The sequence below is a fragment of the Gymnodraco acuticeps genome, unplaced genomic scaffold (genome assembly GCF_902827175.1).
Source record: "Gymnodraco acuticeps unplaced genomic scaffold, fGymAcu1.1, whole genome shotgun sequence".
NCBI classification, from domain to species: domain Eukaryota; kingdom Metazoa; phylum Chordata; class Actinopteri; order Perciformes; family Bathydraconidae; genus Gymnodraco; species Gymnodraco acuticeps.
The window spans coordinates 832615-852676 of NW_022990889.1; the positions used below are offsets into that span (position 1 = coordinate 832615).

The window sequence follows — 20062 nt, forward strand, 5'->3', positions numbered from 1 at the left end:
CTGCCACGAGGTGCGCTTCAAATAGTGTAAGTGTCGAAGGTGCACGGCGAGCTCCGCACAAACGGATTGAATCTGCCACTGTGTATTCATCACCCACTCACCAGCAGACTGAGAGTTCAACGAGTGAAAAGTTATATTTTTTTCAATTACTTATTATATTCTCGACAAGTTACAAGCACAGCAAAACATGCAAATCACATGTCTGTATAGCAAGTAATTGATAGTAGCTGGAAACACTCTGAACTTTGGTCAGCCAGGGAAACAACAAGGTCTTGACTGACAGTCATTACAAGCGTGGGGCCATACCTCTAGCTACACCCGTGCCCCTGCCCACTCCAAAGGTGGGTTCTGTACAGCCACTCCTCCTCCTCCTCCTCCTCCTCCTCCTCCTCCTCCTCCTCCTCCTCCTCCTCCTCCTCCTCCTCCTCCTCCTCCTCGAGTCATCATTTGCAATGAAGTTAGTGTTTGTAGCTGTCCAAAGCAGCATGTCACCATGTGCCTTAATGAAAGCGGCTCCCACTCCTATCTTTATATCTTTAGGCAGTGGTAATAAGGTAACTGATTCAGACATTGACAGATGGCCTCTGCTTGCCTCTCAGATGTGCATAATTATACCACTAGTGTCTGCTCTTTTCCACTGTGGCAGGCAGCGCAGGGCTTCTCAGGGTATGCCGGTAGGAAACGCTGCAGTGGTGGGTCTAGCGTTAATATACATTACAATACATTATTTATCAAGCAGGCATACCGGTCCTACCCTTTTACACCATATACATCCTGTAATGCATTACCGCTGCTGTGGTTTCTACTGGGACTGCGGGATGCTCACGTAGTGCTTTACCAGGAATACTTAGCCATTATATCACTCAGTCCCACAGGCCATTTTTCTGACCTCCACACAGCATGCAGTCTACATTTGTATCCTGTTTATGTAGATTCATATATGCATTATGAAGTGGTTGTTGGTGTGTGGTGTGTAAGGTATTCACATTTTTTACGAGGGATCACTGCTCTGTTTCACGTTAACTAAGTGGATGGGAATGGGGTAAAAAAGCATTTGTTTTTTTCTTCTTTGTTCATATCAAGATAACTTTTCTCACAAGAGTGGCAATCTGAAAGCTGCACATCCAGGAACATATAAAGGTAGCATTTACAGATTGACGGTTTATTTGGTGTATTTCTGAAACTGAGTGTTAATACTGTATGTGAGGAATAGAAAGGCTTGCAGGATTGTCACTGTTTGCGAGTGCAGGAGGGTTACTTGTTTTGTTAGTGCAGTCTCATCAGCAGAGTCCGTATCGTTTGAAGTCGCCTTCGATTTTTCCACCAGTGTGTGTAGCAGTTTTAAAATAGGATCTCTCTAATTAGGTAATGTAACAAAGAAAACAAATATTTCTCACACATTTAAACAAAGTTCTGGCAAATCCTCATAAACATTTTCATCAGTGAACGGAAATATAAACAAGATTTTTTTCCCTCTCCTTGTTTATGCTACAGTAATGAGCCTAGGATCTGCGCTTTTCGAGAGTTTGACAACGGCATGTTCCTTTCTCTGAGAGAGAGGAAATGTGACAGCTAAAATCTTCATAAAATAACGGCCTTTAGATGTGCTTTTCACTAAGACTGAGCGAGATGAATGTGCTATACATCAGCAGTGACTGCAGAGGGGTCACCCAGAGTTCTTTGCTGCACACAAGAATAGGACCTGTAGATGGAGCTACAGCACTGCTGGAAATGTAAAAAGAGGCACCAAGTAGTTCAGTTACTTTTCCCAACAGGAGCCATTCGTGGGAATAACTTGGAGTGAAATCCTCCATTCTGTGCATTACACTAAGACAGAAGTTTCTTGCACAAAAAGGAAGTACAAAAAAAAAACTATAAGAAGCTAAATGAGCATGTATTAGCCAGCCAAATTAATCTGTTTCAGAAGTTTAAAGTTGAGAACAATTTTGATTTTGATGAAATGGATGAAAGAAAAAGGATAATTTACACTTGAAAGCTGATTTTGAGCTTTGCTGTCATTAGACCGCTTTAAGTATTTAAGTAGAATTAATATTTTAACTTATGAGGTACCTCATCTGTCAGGAGTTAGACTAGAAAGGAACCTGTATACCTCATGTGAGTATTTGAACCGTTTTCTTTTTGTAAGTGCCAGGTAGCAACCGCTTTAGACATCATTTGACAGCCTGTGAAATGCTGATTGCCTCACATCACACACTGTAAAGATGGCATTTGATGAATGTTTGATGCGATGCAGCTGTAAACACACTTGGCAGCTGCGACGGGCACCTTTTTTTTGGGGAGGCTGATAAAATCATCGTCTCTCCCGATGAGGGCAGGACGGGGTCAGATCTGGCTCCAGAGGTCCCCGGAGACCACCTGTGTGGAGCCGCAGCAGTGGGGGCCATTAACCAGAACACCAGCCCGGCCGAGATCAAAGCTATAATCAGAGTTGTCATAATTGTTCTTGTTAACACTGTCCCTGAAAATGAGATGCTTTGTGAGTCTTGGATCTGCCTATTTGTGGTTTACTGCATTGCAGTGTGCCGGCCGAGCTTTTGTGAGAACAGCGAGAGGACTGCACGCCTGTGAATCGTCTCCTTGTTTTCACTCCGCATCTGTTTTCTCTCTGTTTGAAAAAGTTTGAGGTTCTAAAGGAGTGGGTTTCTTCAGTCTCATGGGGGTTACACTCTCCATCTCTGTGGCAGTGAGAGTTCTCACAGACTGAGTAGTGGGAATGTGTCTAGTAAAAAAAGAAAGTGACAGTGATGGGGATGTGTGTATTCATTGTTTTGAGTCTGAGATCTATTCATATTTAATCTAAGTCGATGGCTACTTGCAAACTGCTCAGCAGTGTCTTAAAGTTTATCACAGCATTATCATTTATCTGCACTGAATGGCTGTGTGTCAGTGGACAGCTCTTGAGGTTGGCTGTATGCAGCGTGTAACCTTGAAACATGTCCCCTTATTAGTGGGAATAATAAGCTTTCTGTGTTAATATTCACTTCATTAGGGCTGGAAATGGTTCCTATTTTTTAAATGTTTTGGGACATGTAGTTTTAAGAAATCATTTGATGCAATTTAAACAGACCAACTTCATCATTTTTATTTAGCGTTTATAAAAAGCATGAAGGTTTTATTTAGTACAAACAAGAAAAGCGTCCTTAGATGTATAAAAGCTGACTGCACTGAATAATCGTCTAGAGGTTTTATCTGTGCATCTGCTGTACTAAGGCGTTTCATATTATCCGTGTTTTCATGTATGCTTTGTGTTTAACCCCTTTGTGTGTGCCATATTATAATGACTGCCTTTAACATACTCGCCACCTTCCTAGTCACAGAGGACACTTTTCCCCAGGCAGCTGAGGCAGCGACCTGTCGGCCCCTGTGTGTGGCTGTTTCGGGGCCAGTCTTGGCCCCGGCGCGTTAATGTGCGTGTGAGCTGAGCTGACAGGGAGAGAGAGTCCATGCCACTCCCTCCCCACCTCCTCAGGGGGAAAGGCTCGCATGGCAGATCTGTCACCCAGGAGGTCGCTTAGTGTTAACGCTCCCGACACGGATTAAACACTAGTGGCCAGTGCCGGAGTGCAGGGTCAGTGCAGCCACCACTGACAGGCACCACAGGCCCCCGCTGACTGCCCCGCTCCAGCCTCGTACCGGCGCTACTCTGGCCCTGGCATGTGTCAGACAGGCGGGGAGACAACGGCCAGAGCTGCCCTGTGAGCACATGCTAATGCTCTGCATCACACGGCTCCTCTAACTCAGAGCGCTGATAAAGAGCCGCTATCTCTATCGTACTGCACTCTGCATGCAGCCTTAAAAAGGGAGGCATTTTATTCAGCTGCCTTTACAAAATTACAAGAAAAAATGTGTGAACACTGAAATAAGAGAAATAAGACTGTGACATCATTTTCATAATTTGATTTTAGTTTTGAATTTAACCATGGAATATCATTCTTAATGCTTATTTATAGCTATGGTTTCATAGAAAAAATATGCAGTTTTGTTGCTATTTATTGAGCTATGATTTAACAAAATAATAGTAATAATTGTTAACAAGTTCAAAACTGACTTGAGCTGTAAATATCTACGTACTGTACGCTCTACTGTATTTGATTTAAGAATTGAATCGTGAATTGCCTCACACTCCAGTACCGTTAGGACTGATTTCATCCCGCTGAAGAGGGACATGAGATTTCCTATTTTATTGCCCTCACTCCGGTCTTTCTCCCCCTCTTGCTATGTCTCCCTCTTTCTCCCCCCCCCCCCCCCAGTCGATAAGGCTTGAGCTGAGCGTATGTGAAATATTTATTCAGCGTTAGCTCAGAGCACCATGGCTGCCCACACACTCTACCTGCCCTGAAGAGAAATCTTATCTGTGCTTCCTCTGCCTCCGACACCCCCTGAAAGCCTGTCCCCACACTGGCCCAAGCTCAACACAAATTACATGTCTCATTGCTCTGCGTTTACAGCTACTTTAAAGCCTGCCGCTCCTGTCCCCAACATAAGCCCTCAGCCAGACTCTGTTTCAGGCGGGTTGAGAAAAAAAGAGACCTGCATGTGCTGAGCTGCTGCTTGTGCCTTTGATTCATTATTAATCTCCTTTTTTGTATTTTAATTGAGGAAGTAATGCAGATTAATTGTACTGCCCTTGACTTCACCCAGAAAAAAGACCAGGTTATTCAAGGTTTTGTAGAGGTTCCTATTTTCTATTCAAATAATACTTTTCATTTATTTTCTTAATATTTCTAAATCACATGTTTGCACAAAGTCACGCACGCAGATTAAGGCCTTTTTTTGTCCAGAAAACACACCGAAAACACACTTACCGGCACAGACAACCACACACAAACCCTGCAGCCTGTAGTCATTCTTGTTAAACTCTTTCAGTATATGTTCATGTAATTTGGCATCCGTCCATGGCCCCCATGACTGACCCTCATAATGCTGCCTGGCGCTCTCCTCGCTTTGTTTAGCTTTCCAAGTGGAGTGCATCGACAGGGAGTAGTGAAGACACAGCCAAGATTAAATCTTCCATGTTTTTGGATTGCACAAAGTCTTAAAAAATAAGGGTATTTTTGAAATGGAGTACACTAAACAAATAGCTGTTTTTAGTTGTTAGCTTGGTACAGTTATGATAGTGGATGACCACCCGTGATGTAACATTAAATTCATTTGGCTCATCAACAGTATTATGTGTGTAATACTGATGTTTACAGCCTGTTATCTGCTGTAGTGTATAGGAAGATCTGTTGGCAGCCTTGCAGTCTGGTGGTATGTCTGCCACTCAGTAGTTTGGGTTGTTAAACTGGGCAACCCCCTCTTCTGTTAATCAATTTACAGGATGGTAGAAACTCTTTTAGAGGGTGTCTTTGTCCCTTTGTTCCTGCTACGATCCCCTTTCCTCTCCTGGGAGAGTGTGGGTGGTGGGAGCTGCCATGCTTGCTCAGCTTTAAGTTATTTTATTCACACTTTTAATCGCTGAGTGCTTTATTATTAGGTCCTAGATTCTGCTGGCCAGGGGATCTGCATGAGAAGGCGAAGAATGCATTTAGTGGAATCATATTAATGGCACTATAAAACAAATCTGTCAGGCTGTTCTTAACCCTGCTGGCAGAATTGCTCTGCCCAGGGTTGCCCCCTTCTCCAAGCGCTTACAGGTGGCTAAGGAGAGTGCATCTCCATCATCTACTCCACCGCGTGTTAATAGTTTTATTAATTCATTCTTTTTTTTCTCCCTAGGCACCCTGTGCATAATCATACAGACATTTTTCAGCTAAATGGTGTTTGTCAAGGGAGTTTTCCTACATTAGAGACACTCCTCCCAGATATACACACTAACACTTGTTCAATTACAAGTCGTTCGTTATCCAATTCTGCTGTGTGTACACCTAAATGCTCAGGTATATCATTACTTATTACCTCCCTTGCTTTTGTTTGTTGCTTTATGGCCTTTTTGGTTAAATCAATTACTGTCTTACCACTCGTGCAACATATTATTAGCATTGTCGTCTTTAAAAAGTTCAAGGTTTTACTTGTAATGCGTAATTTGTTGAATGATAAACAAATCCGCCCTTAAAACTGAAATAGAGCCTCTTTGATTATTTTTCATACAAATGTACACTCACGCCTGAAAGGTTGCACTTTGTCCAACACGTCCTTTAATCACCCAGCTGCTTGCTAATAAAACATAAACCACTTAGTGGGGAATTAGTTCTGTCTCCATTTCACAGAAACTCTGGAGAATGTGGGGAGACAAGGGGAAGGTTTAGTCCTGCCTCTGCTCATTACTGCGGGATGTCTGACGGTAAAGTCTCATTCTGTGCACCTGAGTGAAGGAATCTGAGAGGTTTTCCCAGATGTTTCTCTCCCATCTTTTTTATTGGTGTTAAAAAAGCATGTAAATCCTGAACACATGGGGGAGGAATTGAGAAGATAGTTCTGACAGTTTTGGTTTATACCCTCATTTAAGCACTCAGTTTAGACACAAGGCATTGTATTTCTGTAGGCTTTTATCTTGTCCACTGAGCCAGAACGCGGTGAGCAGAAATTTGCATTAGTGGGCGATTATGAATACCTGTGACAGATTCTCTCTGCCGGCTCCCTGGGCGGAAATGAATTGGCTCCCTCTGTTGACTTGCACAGGAAGACAGAGACCAAGCAATTAGACTTTAGTGGTTAATGTAGCAGCTTTTGCAGGGAGGGCAAGGAGGTTCAACATTCCTGCTGGGCTCATGTCAGTTTCCAGGCACATTCTCCCCCCTTCTCTTACCTCTTTTTTATAAGAATACTGGGAATATGACAAGCTACCTGTCCGCCAGCCAGCTGAATTCCTCGGGGGTGAGGGGAGCGTCGCTTTCGAATTGCCTCATGGGAGCTGAGGTGACAACACATGACGTAGGTTATTCATAACACAGAGGAGATGTACTGCAGCTACCTCTGCACATCATGCATATTCATTGTTTACTTTTTTCTTCTTTTTGTATCCCCCACTAGCTCCAGTTTGTTGCTGCATATGTAATTCAAATGAGCCTTTAGAAAAAATAACTACTGTATAACATTTGTTAAATTCTGTATTCCTTGGTCATCCCGCTGTGTTTCCGCATGTCGCTTCGGTTCATCCACTATCTCCCAGGTTGTATTGGGGGATAATAGGCAGAACGGTGGTGAAGCCTAGGGCAGTAACACCACAGTGTTGTCGGCATTACTCACGGTTCACGTTTCCCTGGTGGCCGTTTGAACCGAGACCTGGTGTTGCAGTAGGTAGACCGGCCCCCAGAGCTACGTACAGGGACTCTGTATGGTCGCTTTGACAGGAGCAGTCTGCTGTTTACAGGCCTGCTATTGAAGCCTGAAGGCCCCAATGGTTCACATCCTGTCTCGGGCTAACTCGAACATATTGTTCATAGTCGAGGCAGCCTCAAGCTTTTAGAGGCTGCACATTGCTGCTATCGTGTGAGTACCGCTTAGCAGTTATACTCAACCTTTGAAATAAACTTGTAAAAATAAATACTTGTTAGGAAATTAGCATGTTGGAAAGTATGCACTAATTTTAGAAAACATATGTAAAGCGTGAGAAAAATCGACATTGTTAAAGACGTCTGTGGTAAATAAAAGCACACCATATGTCGAAATCACACTATAATAGATTTGAAAGATTCCACTTGCTGTGGGGGACATTTTTATTTCATCCCTGTCAACTGGCTGGTGTGATCCTCCTCACATTTCCTGATACTTTCAGTTGGAGACAGACTCATTAGGCTGTCACTAAATGGTTTTAAATGCAGCCGTCCAATTAGTGCTCTGCTGTGAAATGCAGTGGGTGTTGTGCAACGTGCTTAGCACCACTCCTTTACTGAATTATAAGGGATTACTCATTCAGTGTGATCCATCTTATTTCTACCAGGGGTCTTGGCTTTTCTCAGTATCATCGCCACGGAGGGGGTAAATGTTGCAAATGCTTCTCCAGTTGCCATAAGCGTCTCATCGGAGAGTCTTGCTGCCTCCGAATCTAAGAGGATTTGATGTGCTAGTTAAAAGACAGCATACCATGCCTATCCATGTCATACTTCCTGTTCTACCGTAAGGCGCTCTGCCAGCGCTGTGTTATTGGTGTATATAAATAGGATTTCAACATATTAAAAGTTGTCCCTCAATGTCTGTTACTTTCAAACCACTAAGAGTCAAATCTGTTGCCATCGACTGTAAATCTCAGAGGCTTTACAGTGTGTAGTACTTATCATGAGATTTAGGACGTGCTTAAATCTATTATATATTTTGTTTCGGGAACAGGCTTGCTGAGATTTGAAAGCTGAGCTCCTGCTACAGTGTGATGGGCTTTGCGTTATACTGTCATGTCCTGTCTTCTCAGATCTTCCTTGTGACGGTGTGGCACTGGGAGCTCTTCATGCTGCCCCTCTTCCTGCTGCTGCTCATTGGCTGGCACTACTTCCAGCTCTCTGCAGGGAAGGCCAGCTCCAACCAGGACCTGGTGAGTGATGAGGACTCTTCAGTATTCATCCTTACACATCTGTTGATGCATGCTGTTACAGTGCAAATTCAATCTGTATGGTAACCCACCTCTGGTCAACCCCTGAGGGAATCAAATCCTTTTGGCACACGTTAGGCAAATAGCAGTTTTACAGTAATGTCAATTAACACTTGCATGTACACTGGATAGTACTTGGCAATAAAAAGCACCTCGCAGTACAGCCAGTTGAAGCAGTATTCCATATGTTTTATAGCTAGTTTCGACATTTTCTCCAGAGACCTATTAAATCACCAAGCAGTAAGATGCCACTAAAATTAGATCACTGTAAATGTATGTTTAGCCTATAGTCTGTTGAGTCTCATCACATCTGTAAATGCAGGACTATAGTTCTCTACAAATATACAACTATCTCTACCTACTGTTGTGGAAATTCTGGTCGCCCTACACTTGTCTGTGAAGGTTAATGCTGTTCACACTTCTGACTGCCCCCCAATTTCACTGTGTTGTAAAGCCTCCTCACCGGCCGGCCGCGGGCCTGGCCTGCTCACACCCCCCCAAAAACAACATCCCCGGCCTGGTGATTGTGTTTATGGCTGCTGGCAAAGATACCTTCCCCGGGCAATGTTAAAGCCCAGGCTCACCCTCATATCCAGTGTTGAGACACGGCTACCCCTCTGTGACCCTCTGGCCGGTAGTGACACAGCTCTGTTCCCAGGCAATGTCACAGTGTGCACCACATTGGGGTCAGGGATGACTTGATATAAAGTGATCTAGGCAACAGCATCCAAATTAAATGTGTTTTTTTGTCCTCTTTCTGTTTTTCTGTGTGCTTATGTTGTGGAGAAATGAGATTGCTTTGGTGTGACAGTGCTCTTGTGAGGAAGGCCCTCTTTCACCTCTGCTTTTGTGTGAGGTCACCCCTGTGATGCAGTCTCTATGGAAACAAGCCTCTCCCAATAGGGGTGAATGTACTCAAAGAAAATTTCATTACTAGGTGTTTGTTAAAAATGCTCCAGTGCCCACATGTCCCGTTCGTTTGAAATCACCCTCTACCCTTTATTTTCTCTTAGGTGAACATGAGCATGGGTGACGAAGAAGAGGAAGACGAGAAGGTATTTTATTTTGTCTTTTTTTAACATTTTAAGGGATAATATGTTTTGGTGGAATCGCTTTTCTGTTTTCAATTTTTACAAAAATATATATTTTTATGGATTTCCATAAACAAAGAGGGTTGGAAACTTTACTCAAAAGCTTGTGGACAAAATGTATTAAAGCGTGGACCCTGCTAATACTTATTTCTGAAACATGAATCAAGGTTGAATCTAATTGTATTACCTTTGGTGGTTCAGAATGTCTTTTATTCTTATACAAATTAAGAAAATGTTTTTCTTAAAATTGTTATACCAAAGAGCCATACCGATTCTATTCAGTCTTTTAGCATAGTCACTATGAAAGTGACTTCTCAGAAGCTATTTTCAGACTGAGAATAGAAATATTTCATGCATCCTAAATGAGGGCAACATCTTTGAAACATTTGTAGCGTGTAGATCTTTATCCTGTTCCTCTGGGTATTCAGAGTCACTTTATAAATTCACTCCGGAGAGATACTACTTTGAAAATCTTTAAATCCAAACAGCACCGTCAATTCGATTTTGCACGGTTGTTGCGGCTAAAATCGACAGATTTAGTTGTTGTTGTATTATCATTTTCTAAATAGGATAGTTGTGTTGAGAATAACCTTTTACTACCAGAACAAAGTAAAATAACAGCAGTTAACTTATACTTTGCTCCAAAAGGTTATCAGTCATTCTAACGTGTTCGTTTGTGAGAAGTCATAAATGATAATGTTTATTAATGTATCTCTCTAGCGTCTCTCTTGAAAAACAAAACAACAGGAAAGCTTTAAGTAGCCTGAAAATTATACTTCCCCGCAGCACATAATATTCAATTACACTCATCCCACTGTTTTTCTGTAAAGAAGGCAGAGTTAACAGGGATGTGTATTATTGCTTTATGGCAATGAAGTGTGGAGCTAACGCAAAGCCTCCAAGCAATGACCCTTGTGCTGCGTGTCTAGGCCCAGGATTCATATCCATAATGCGCTCAATATATTCTGTTGTGATGACCTGAGGCTATGAACAAAGCCAGCTTCTTTTAAAAACACAGGCACATCCACCAAATCCTGTCTGAAAGGATGGGCTAATTCACAGATGAAACTCGCATGATATGTCTGCACAGAGCGGGAAGCCGCCTTGCTATCATTGCTTGGAACGGGCAAACTGGTGCTTAAACAAACAACAGTGACACCGAATATCTGTGTATTTATGCATATTGAATCGAGCAGGATTACATGTATGCACTGCATTTAATATCATTGCTATACAGACTCTTTTTGCATTTGTCTTTACCTTGACACCTCAATATATAATAGAGGAATGTTTACTTTTTAGTTCAGAAAATGGCAGTGTCTTTAGAGAGGTTTAAGAGTCTCAATATATGCTGCATGTGTTTCTGTACTCTTAAAGCTTTTTGAAAGGTTTTCCATGAGCCTCCCTAAGCCCTTTCACACTCGGAGGAAATGAAATATCTCCTTTCATTTGTTAATTAACCAGTCACCCATGTTTGTTTTAAGCTGTCAGCTTTAATTTAAAGTGGCTTTTTTGAAAGTCTTGTTATGGTCTCGCTGTCACTTGAATGTGAGATCATGCAGTTAGATCAAGCAGTGTAGCTTTACACCTCCTATCAAAGTCTTCTTTACAAATATTTGGGGTTAAAGAGTGATCAGTGTTAAATTTGATGACTTCAAAGCTTTTCCTTTTTTACCCTAGTCTTCCCTCTAACATGTGAATAAAGGCTTTTCCTCTGAGAAGGTTATGATTACCCCTCAAATGTGTTTTTATCCCCCTTTTCCCCCTTGAGGAAGGAAATGTTTAAACCTTAGACAGAGTGGCAAAAATGTGAAAGCATGACGTTAAAGAGAGACGAAAGGCAGTGTTACACCAGGATAATACAGAACAGATTCTCTGCCTGTGAACAAATCTGTCCTCGGGGAAGGAGGCAGCTTACAAATTATGTGTGGGCAAAGTGACTTCCCTTTGGCCTTAGGTATCAATTGTGCAGATAGACAATATTTAATCATAACATAAAGAAACCGAGGCAAAACCATAGATCTCCAATAGAAATGAAAAGGGAAGATGAAACGGGCCCTTCAGTGCCCCCCGGCTGCCAGTGTGGGTCTGGGGTTGACTTGCTCCGAGAGCTAGCCCTGGGGAGTTTGGGGGAGGGGAGAGAGAGGATGTAGTTGTGGGGGTGCTAGACTGGGCTAGGGGGTTACTCCATCTCTCACCCGATAGTCCACTGTCACCGCTGGGTCTCCTTGAACACACCAGTCGGACAGACTGTCCATGTCATGATCTGCGGTGTGCCGAACATGCCCCCGCCCCCGCCCCCCCCAACATATGAAAGCCTCTGAGAGCTTTTCTGTGTTTTATGCTTGCAAATTGTTTAGTATCTTAATTTAGCTGCATGTGAGATAATTTGCCTGGAACACAGGTGTTTTTCATTTAGATGCACTTCTTATCTTTGTCAAAAAAGTCACTAGAAAATAAATCTAGTCTGAGAATTCAAATTTGGCAGCGTTTATTCTAATTAGAGCGATGCTAAATGAGCTTTTTTCCTCCAGCGTTTGATAACAGCCCACATGTCTATGAGAGTATGTTTACCTTTGTGGAGGAGATCAAATTGGTTCTCCATTACCGCACCTTAAAAGCAAGCTTTGACCATTTTATTGGAAATGAGAATATGATTTCACACAGGTTTTCTAATCAGCAGACATTTAGGATTCATTTAGTCCATCTCCAGCTCACTCATCCTGTTCCATTTCAGAAGGAGATATTTTATTTATTTGTATTTCCTCTGCACTCATGTTCTTGCTGAAAGAGAAATGAACAAAGATAAAGAATATCATCAAATGATTAATGTAAGAAGGAATTTATTTTTGGTCGCTAAGGATGATTTCAAGAATCTTAAAGCACATGAATAATGATAATCACGAGAGCTCTGCCTCTCGATGTGTACTTCAGAGTACATCTATTTGTCTGTTTTCTCTTTAGAAATTAAAGCCAATATGGTTTCTCTTTTCTCCTGCTGGAGCTTTGTTTCTGGCTAAATTGACCTTGCATGTGTATTCAGTGCATTTAAAAAATGCTTCATATCTCTTATGAGATTTGAATTTGAAATCATGTAATTTGGTCGTTTAAACATCTTTAAATGGACATTTAAAAAGGAATGTGAGCCTCACTGATGAGGCTCCATATCCAGTGAGCTATCCTCTCTCAAAGTGTGGCTCTGGGCGTCCATCAGGTGCTCGCTGGCACGGATTGTAATGGCTTTTAGCAGACTCTAACAGTGTTCCCCGCTTTCAAAATAAACTTTGGATAAAGAGCTCAATTAACACCTGATGTGGAGTAAAGGACATGCATGAAGGCTTGCTCAGCCCCCCCAAAGCTGCAGAGTGCAGGATGATGATGCATAAACACAGATAGTCCTCTTTCCCCACGATCAGACCATGAGATGCTAATCTCAAAAGGAGCATATTTGTGATAGTTTTTCCTTTTTTGGACAGTGCTGGGCCTCCAGTGTCTGTCCAGATCCCAGCCCAGTGGGGGAGGCACTGCGAGTGTGGGAATTGCTCTCTTCCTGCGCCTTTCGTGGAGAAGAGTGGGCCTGACAGTGGGGAGTCTCTCTGTGCTGGCAGTGCGTGTTTTCCCAGGGGCCGCCTCATGAAGCTCTGATAAAGGCATTCTGTCTGGACCCTGTCAATGCACACAGGCTGCGGCTTCGGCTGACTTGTAACATAAACATATAGACATCCCCAAGCCTCCTGCTAGGGTCCATCAGAGCGCCCTCCCCCAACACTCTCATCCCCCCTCTCCCACTCACTCTTCCTCTCCCGCCCTCTGTCATCATTCCTGTCATTATTTCCTCCTTTTGATGTGAGGCTTCTCAGCCCTCTTTAGCTTGTTACTTGTTATCTCGAGTCACTCCTCTGCCTTTGGAAGGCTTCACAATTCTTGCCTTGATGTGATCACATTTATTTCATTTTGAGACCCTCCAACCCCCTCAAATGTTGACTTATTGCTTTGCTACACACAGTCATCATTATCTACAGTAAGTGCATTAAAAGCAAATAATAACTCATGTGTAAGGAGGGCTAGAGTCATGAGAGGGAAAGAGTTTACACATCCAACCGGCGTTCTATTCAACGTGACGTTTTTTTCTAATGCAGGGAAAGTGTTTGAGTAGGTAAGAAAGCCTGGCCTGACAGATCTGAACAAACATGTTCAAACTTGTCCTGTGCGGGCTGCTGGATAGGAATCTTTAGGCCCCTGCTCTTCTTGTCTAGGCCGTCTAATCTGCCTGATTGCGGTTGGCCATTTTGTGTACTTTTCATCTACCGGAGAGTCTTGATTGTGCGGCACTTGTGCAACAGCTCTATTGTGTGTGGCGGACAAAAGCTCAAATCTCTCAGCCGTCCACAGAACAGCTTCTGAGCACTGAGTCTGTCTCATCTTCAAAAGCATAGTCTGAAGATGTACAGTGTTTGCTCATTATGGGACATTCAATAGATAAATCACACATAATAGCAGAGCTTAGATAAACTGCTCTTTGTCTACCCTGCCCAACAATTGACATGCAGCGTACCTCATCAGTGTCTGTGCATTTTTTTTTTTTGGCTCCAGTTTCAGGAATCTGGAAAGAAAGGTTTGATGGATAAGATACATATGGTGCAGGAAGTAGTGCTGGTTGTCCAGAACGTTTTGGAGGAAATCGCAAACATCGGAGAGAGAATCAAGAAGTAATTTCACATTTCATATTAATCATACTTCTTTTTTAATTAATTAATGTTGTTTGTTTATATAATTTCGCATTAATCTGACACCATTATTCTCTTAAAGCATATTCAACTGGTCTGTCCCATTCCTGTCGTGCATGGCCTTCCTGATGCTGTTTGTAACAACAGCACTGTTGTATTATATCCCTCTTCGATATATCGTGCTGATATGGGGTAAGTTCAACATCTAAAAACTCTTAGTTATTTCTTACAATTCTGAATGAAAACATAAAATATGTTTTTTAAAATCGTATTGGGCAATACAAACTCCCACCATTTGTTTCTTGATAAATGCTTCATTACTGTGATTAAACTCTCCTAGCAAATTGTATAAAAATCGACGCCCTTAGCATAGTAGCAAAAAACAACACTTATTCAATCTTCCTTACTGCACATCTTTGATTTAATGAAGCACAGTCATTTAAGAACTGTGCCATGCCTACACCTCTGCAGAAGCACAGGGATCAGACAGCTGAGCGGATTTCTCTGCTCAGTGTGGGCTGATGTAGCAGAGGCGAGGCCTAAGGTTTGTGTGCAAACAAAGCAGAGGTAGAGTAGCAAGCTGTATATAATACATGATGTCCTTGGGCAGTCTGTAGGCTCCTGGTCTAGCCTCTCATTATCTGCTGTAGTCATACAGAATAGACAGTCATCTCAGTGGTCAGGGAGATATGCTGCCCTTAACAGGCTCTCCTCCTCCAGCTGTAAGCCCACAACCACTGTACTTCCACACTGCCTTCAACACAATCAATACCAAAAAACCATCATATCAAACAAAAAACACACAGTCGGAGACACTCCTCTGCCTCCCCAGTTAACCCCCATCTCAGTGGTTGCAAGGCAAGCCTTTCAAGTTGCTTGCACATATTTAAGTCCTTAGGTTCTTTGTCTGCATGTTGAGGTACAGGCAGTACCAAGCTGTGAATATAATGGTCCCATTACAAGACCCCATAGATGTTGTTTTTTTCTCTGTGGTGTGCAGCCATGTGCAAAGTAAATATAGATGTGCTATAAATGATCAGATTGAAGCAAACAAAAGTAAAGAAACATTTTCTTATGAATCTTTGGCTCTTTTACAAACTAGAGCTATCATTATTTGTCTTCTGTAATTGATTACATACTGCTGTATCCATATCCATCTCTATTGGATTGGTCTGGCTTTAATTCAGTTTGACTGAAATGGATCAATTGAAATGGCATCATATAATGCAGTTACGAAACTCTATACCTAGATAAGGTTACAAAACTCTTTTCATTAGTGTAACTTTTTACGCTGTCATTAATGCTGGTTGTTATGACACCTTTTTATTTATTAATGTGTTCTTGTTTTCACAGGCGTTAACAAATTTACCAAGAGGCTGCGCAACCCACATACTATTGACAATAATGAAATACTGGATTTCCTCAAGAGGGTGCCTTCTGATGTTCAAAAGGTAAGGGTCCAATTTTACATACAGATAGGGAAGGAATTCCCTGAAGATGGCCGCATTATTTGCTGTACCAGAATTCCCAAGTGTTGCAGAAATATATCCTCTGGCTTTGTTTGATTATTAATGGACTCTCGCCTTTAAAGCAGCCCCGGCCCAATTATTCCTCAGTTCAGCTCCATGTTGTCGTCGCATTGCCTGAGTGAGGAGATGCTCAGATCCGTCCTCAGCCATATTTCTGCTGCCTCGTCCGTTATTAGCAATTTTGCCTGTCTGATTGAAGCGCTGTGACATTAAATGTGGTGATTGGCCGAGGGCCGGCGGAGGGCTCCTGACGTCTCTGGCTGTTGTGTCAGCGCAGAAACTCTGATGTGGCCTCAGTCACTTCTGGGTGGTGGAGTCAATTAATGTAGTCGTCTAGCCAGTCCTCTTGCCGGGTGCCATATGTGATTACATATTAGCCATGGCTGATATGTCATTTGCATTTACATCACAGAGCTGAGGAGAGCTGTCAGGCTGTTGTAAGTGGTGCTGGGCGCTCGCTGTTCTCTGACTGAGGATTTTGCTCGGCCAGGAAATGAAGTGCCACACAGCGCCTTCATCTCCCAGGTAACTCGCCAGACTGAATTCAGCGAGAAACCCTGACAGTCTGGATCTGGAAAGACACTCTCACCCCAGTCTGTTTCTCTGCTGCACCCTTGATGTCCTCCTGCAGCAAGCCGTTGCTGACTCCTCTGTGATGTTGGAGGGAGCCTGTGTTGTTTGAGATTTGGCTGACTGAGTTGGCAAAACAAGGTGGTGAATACATTTTGATTCAGAATCCTTTGTATGTCTTCTTCCCCGTTGGGATACGATGTTTGAGCTTTGAAAATGACTCACTTTCAAATCCCAGGGAAACAATACTTTTTAGCCTGGTTTAAAAGAGAAACTACATCTTGAAAATAGCTCCAATCATGAAAAAACAAAACACCCTTAAGATTCATCATAAGTACGTTTCATTATGTACTGAGAAAAATAACCTTAACATCATATACACAGGAGACCCAAAACAATAGTCCACATATTTTGTTTTTGTTGACTTAGAACTTCAATCCTCAGATAGGTGTGGACATAAAAACAACACAAAGGCTGGAAATTGACTCCTGTCTTTCTTGCAAATGTGACTTGGCAATTAGTGCCTGTGCACATCTACAAAGTGTGCCTCAAACGGGGACTTCTGACAACACTGTGTCTGTCCTGAAATAAGAAGCATCTGTCAGTTCTGAGGACAGTTTCATGTTCTGATGCAGGAGGCAGTCACTTTGTTCCGACATTCCATCTCCCATTCTAATAATGGAGACCGGCTAATTAGCATAGAGTCCTTACCTTTATTCAACAGATTCACTGTATTGTTTGAGCTCAGCAAGCATGCTTCAAAAGCAACTTTTCAAATTCCAGCACTTTTCCTTTGAGTTCACCCTATGATCAGTCGTCTTTGGATTATGGTGGCAGTTTTGGGAGAAAAAAAGATGGACAGTTGAATCAAATTTTTTGAATGTCAAAGAAAACATGATTCTACAACATACATTTAGTTTGTAAATCCATTTAGACATCAAGACATTTCTGGGAGAAAAAACATGACAGAAACTACTGCATCATGAGCTTAATTCTACACATGTAACCGGCAGAAAAAAGAGGGGTTGAAAGCTCAAATGTCACATTTCAGGTCCCATTTTTCATCAAAGTCACACCTAGGTCTGTAAAGCTGCGAACAAAGTTACGCGTCTGCTGATGTAACTCTCGCTTTATAGCCTACGATTCTCAGGCTTGAACAAAGTTTTCTTCAGGGGACATAATTTGCAGTGAGTGATTATGCAGTTTGCAACTCCTTCACTGGCCTGGCAGGTCATCTCAACAGTTGATGTCTGTTTCTAATATTGTGATTGTGGTGCAGAATGAGGGGGGCGTATGCTGGTACGGAACCCTTGACTCTTCAAATCCTTCCTCCCTGTGATTAATCCCCTCTGCTCCTGTGTTTAAAAAATGATTCATTACAGCCAAGCCCGCCTCGCTTTCCCCTGCACCAGCTCTCCTCAGGGGAGCCATTACCGTGCGCTCCACTGAGCTCGGATTACCTGCCTCTGACCAAACTCCTGTTTGTTTTTACAGGTGCAGCACAGCGCGATCAGAGCGCCCACCAGCCAGAACCAGCCGCGGAAGAAAAGGTAAGCTTGGTGGACACGCTGGATGAAAGGCTGCTCTTCTTTTTGAATACGGTACAACGCGGCCCACCTGACAACAATGCCTCAGTACCAGCAGAGCCTGTGACCCTGAGCCCCTCCCCCCCACACCACCCTAACTCTGCCCCCTGCTGCTGAGGGGCAGCCGGCCGCTCTCTGGTTTGTGTGTTTGCCACCCCCCTGACAGAGGCTGTGAACTGCAGCAGCGAGGAGGCCAGCACATGGCGCTGTCAATCACAAGCCTGGAGGTAAAGAAAAGAGAGCGCTGCGAGGCTGAGCCTTCATCTTCGGATATCATTTAGAAAAGGAATGAAAAGCGTCGGGCTCGGCTTACCTTAGACCTCCACTGTTTTTTTTGGGACTTTGGTGAAACTAAGAAATATGCCTTCAGGTTAAGTTAATACAGGCCTAGCAGTTTATCAAAAACAATCCATGGATTTTTTTTTCTTTAACCATGTTAATATAATTAAAGGACATTTTGCAATAGATTTTTTAAATAATCATCAAAATAATATGTTTAGTTGCACATTAAAAATATTAGGACAGAGTACTGAATTTTACTTTTTTTTTTGTGGTATGGATTTCCTGTATATAATATATTGCTTTCTTAATTCTCTCTTTGAACCAAATATATATTTATGTACTGCAAGTGTATTATTACCAGCTGCCTTTATGTGTATATATTTTTACTGAGTATATGTCTGCATCATCAAATGGAGAATTAGCAGAAATGCTGAATAAAGAGTGTGATCAGTTTTGCTCTTGCTTTTTCAATAACTGCACTCCAGCGAGGTTGGATTACACCACTTCTTTACTTGAATACACAGTAAACACATCTGATTACACAGCACAGCCATTGGAACAGAGCTCACACACCGGCCACCGCTGCGCCTTGGTTACCGAGCTCACATCAAAGCTGTGTGGCTCCAGTGTGCTTCCTAATGCATTGCTTTGTTGCCTTCTCACAATAACAGGGTCCAGATGAGAGAGAAAGAGCTCATCTCACAGAGAGTACTCTCCATCCTCAGCACTTAGTGCTTTACATTTCCACTAAAATCACCTGGCCTATCTAATGGTTACACACACATACTCTGCTTTTTCCATCTGTCTCCCCACAATAGTATTTCCAAGAAGAGGGTTGAAGTATATCCTCTAACAATTCTCTCATCCATATTTAGTTTACGTATAAAACGTTTTTATTGACACCTTTGGCCATTGTGATTTTTGCAAATCTGTTCTACACAATTTCTGATTATTCTCTCAAAGACAAAAAAAACGAGTTCCTTTTAAAATGTTATCAATTCATACTGCACTAATTCAACATAATGGCTAGAATATATTAAAGCCCGCTTACGATGCTAATATTTTTGCATCAAAAAGAAGATTACTCCTTTTACCTGCTTTCTGTCTTTTTGATAGTAGACAAATATTTCTCTTTCGAAATATTCATAGTTGGGACTGAAGTTGGGCTGAACTGAGGCTTGGACCCCACCGATGGGAGTTTGTTCTGACTGATTGGGGGACTGAGCATCGCGGCCGGGTGCCCCCCTCCTCAGCAGTATAGCACGCTGGTGAAAGAGCATCCATCTGTGCTTTGTGAGGAGTTTGATTGGCTCAGGGGGACCTGGTGGAGCCCCGGGCTATCTCTTTTGACAGGCTGATAGAGACATCACTGGGATCTCCCAGGAGCTGCCACCAGGGGTCCATTTCAAAGTGAGAGGGTGTGGAGGTGACCCTGAGCTTCTGACGAGCTAAATCCCACACACTGGCTGTAACCCTTCTACATTCTTGGCTCCATTGGGGCTTGGGGGCTGGTTTTGGCTGTGCTGGGAGGAGGGCAGCGCTGAGGAGGGAGGGGTGTGAGGTACACAGATCACTGGCAAGACCCGATGAAGTGTCCCCAAGAGGTGAAACCAATTAAGCAAAACTCCCAGGGCAGTTTTTTATTAGACATTTCAGAAAACATACAAATTGCAGCGCTGGCCATCTATATCTCATAAAGCCAAATTCAACTAAAAGGAACTCACTTTAGGGA

At 42.7% G+C, this 20062-nt stretch overlaps 1 protein-coding gene across 5 annotated transcripts in view; it reads left to right on the plus strand.

Annotated features, from left to right (window-relative positions):
- mctp2a (multiple C2 domains, transmembrane 2a) overlaps positions 1 to 18782 on the plus strand; it is a 30931-nt gene extending 12149 nt beyond the window's left edge. For 3 of the 5 annotated variants that reach the window (XM_034233593.1, XM_034233594.1, XM_034233595.1), the window contains exons 18-24: positions 6784 to 6894; positions 8369 to 8488; positions 9559 to 9600; positions 14230 to 14345; positions 14446 to 14555; positions 15717 to 15814; positions 17957 to 18782. In XM_034233593.1, coding sequence (XP_034089484.1) covers positions 6784 to 6894; positions 8369 to 8488; positions 9559 to 9600; positions 14230 to 14345; positions 14446 to 14555; positions 15717 to 15814; positions 17957 to 18016 — 657 coding nt within the window. In that variant the 3' untranslated portion in view covers positions 18017 to 18782. The remainder of the gene's footprint in view (positions 1 to 6783; positions 6895 to 8368; positions 8489 to 9558; positions 9601 to 14229; positions 14346 to 14445; positions 14556 to 15716; positions 15815 to 17956) is intronic. The other 2 variants (XM_034233596.1, XM_034233597.1) reach the window with 1 other exon arrangement.
- The last annotated feature ends 1280 nt before the right edge of the window (positions 18783 to 20062 follow it).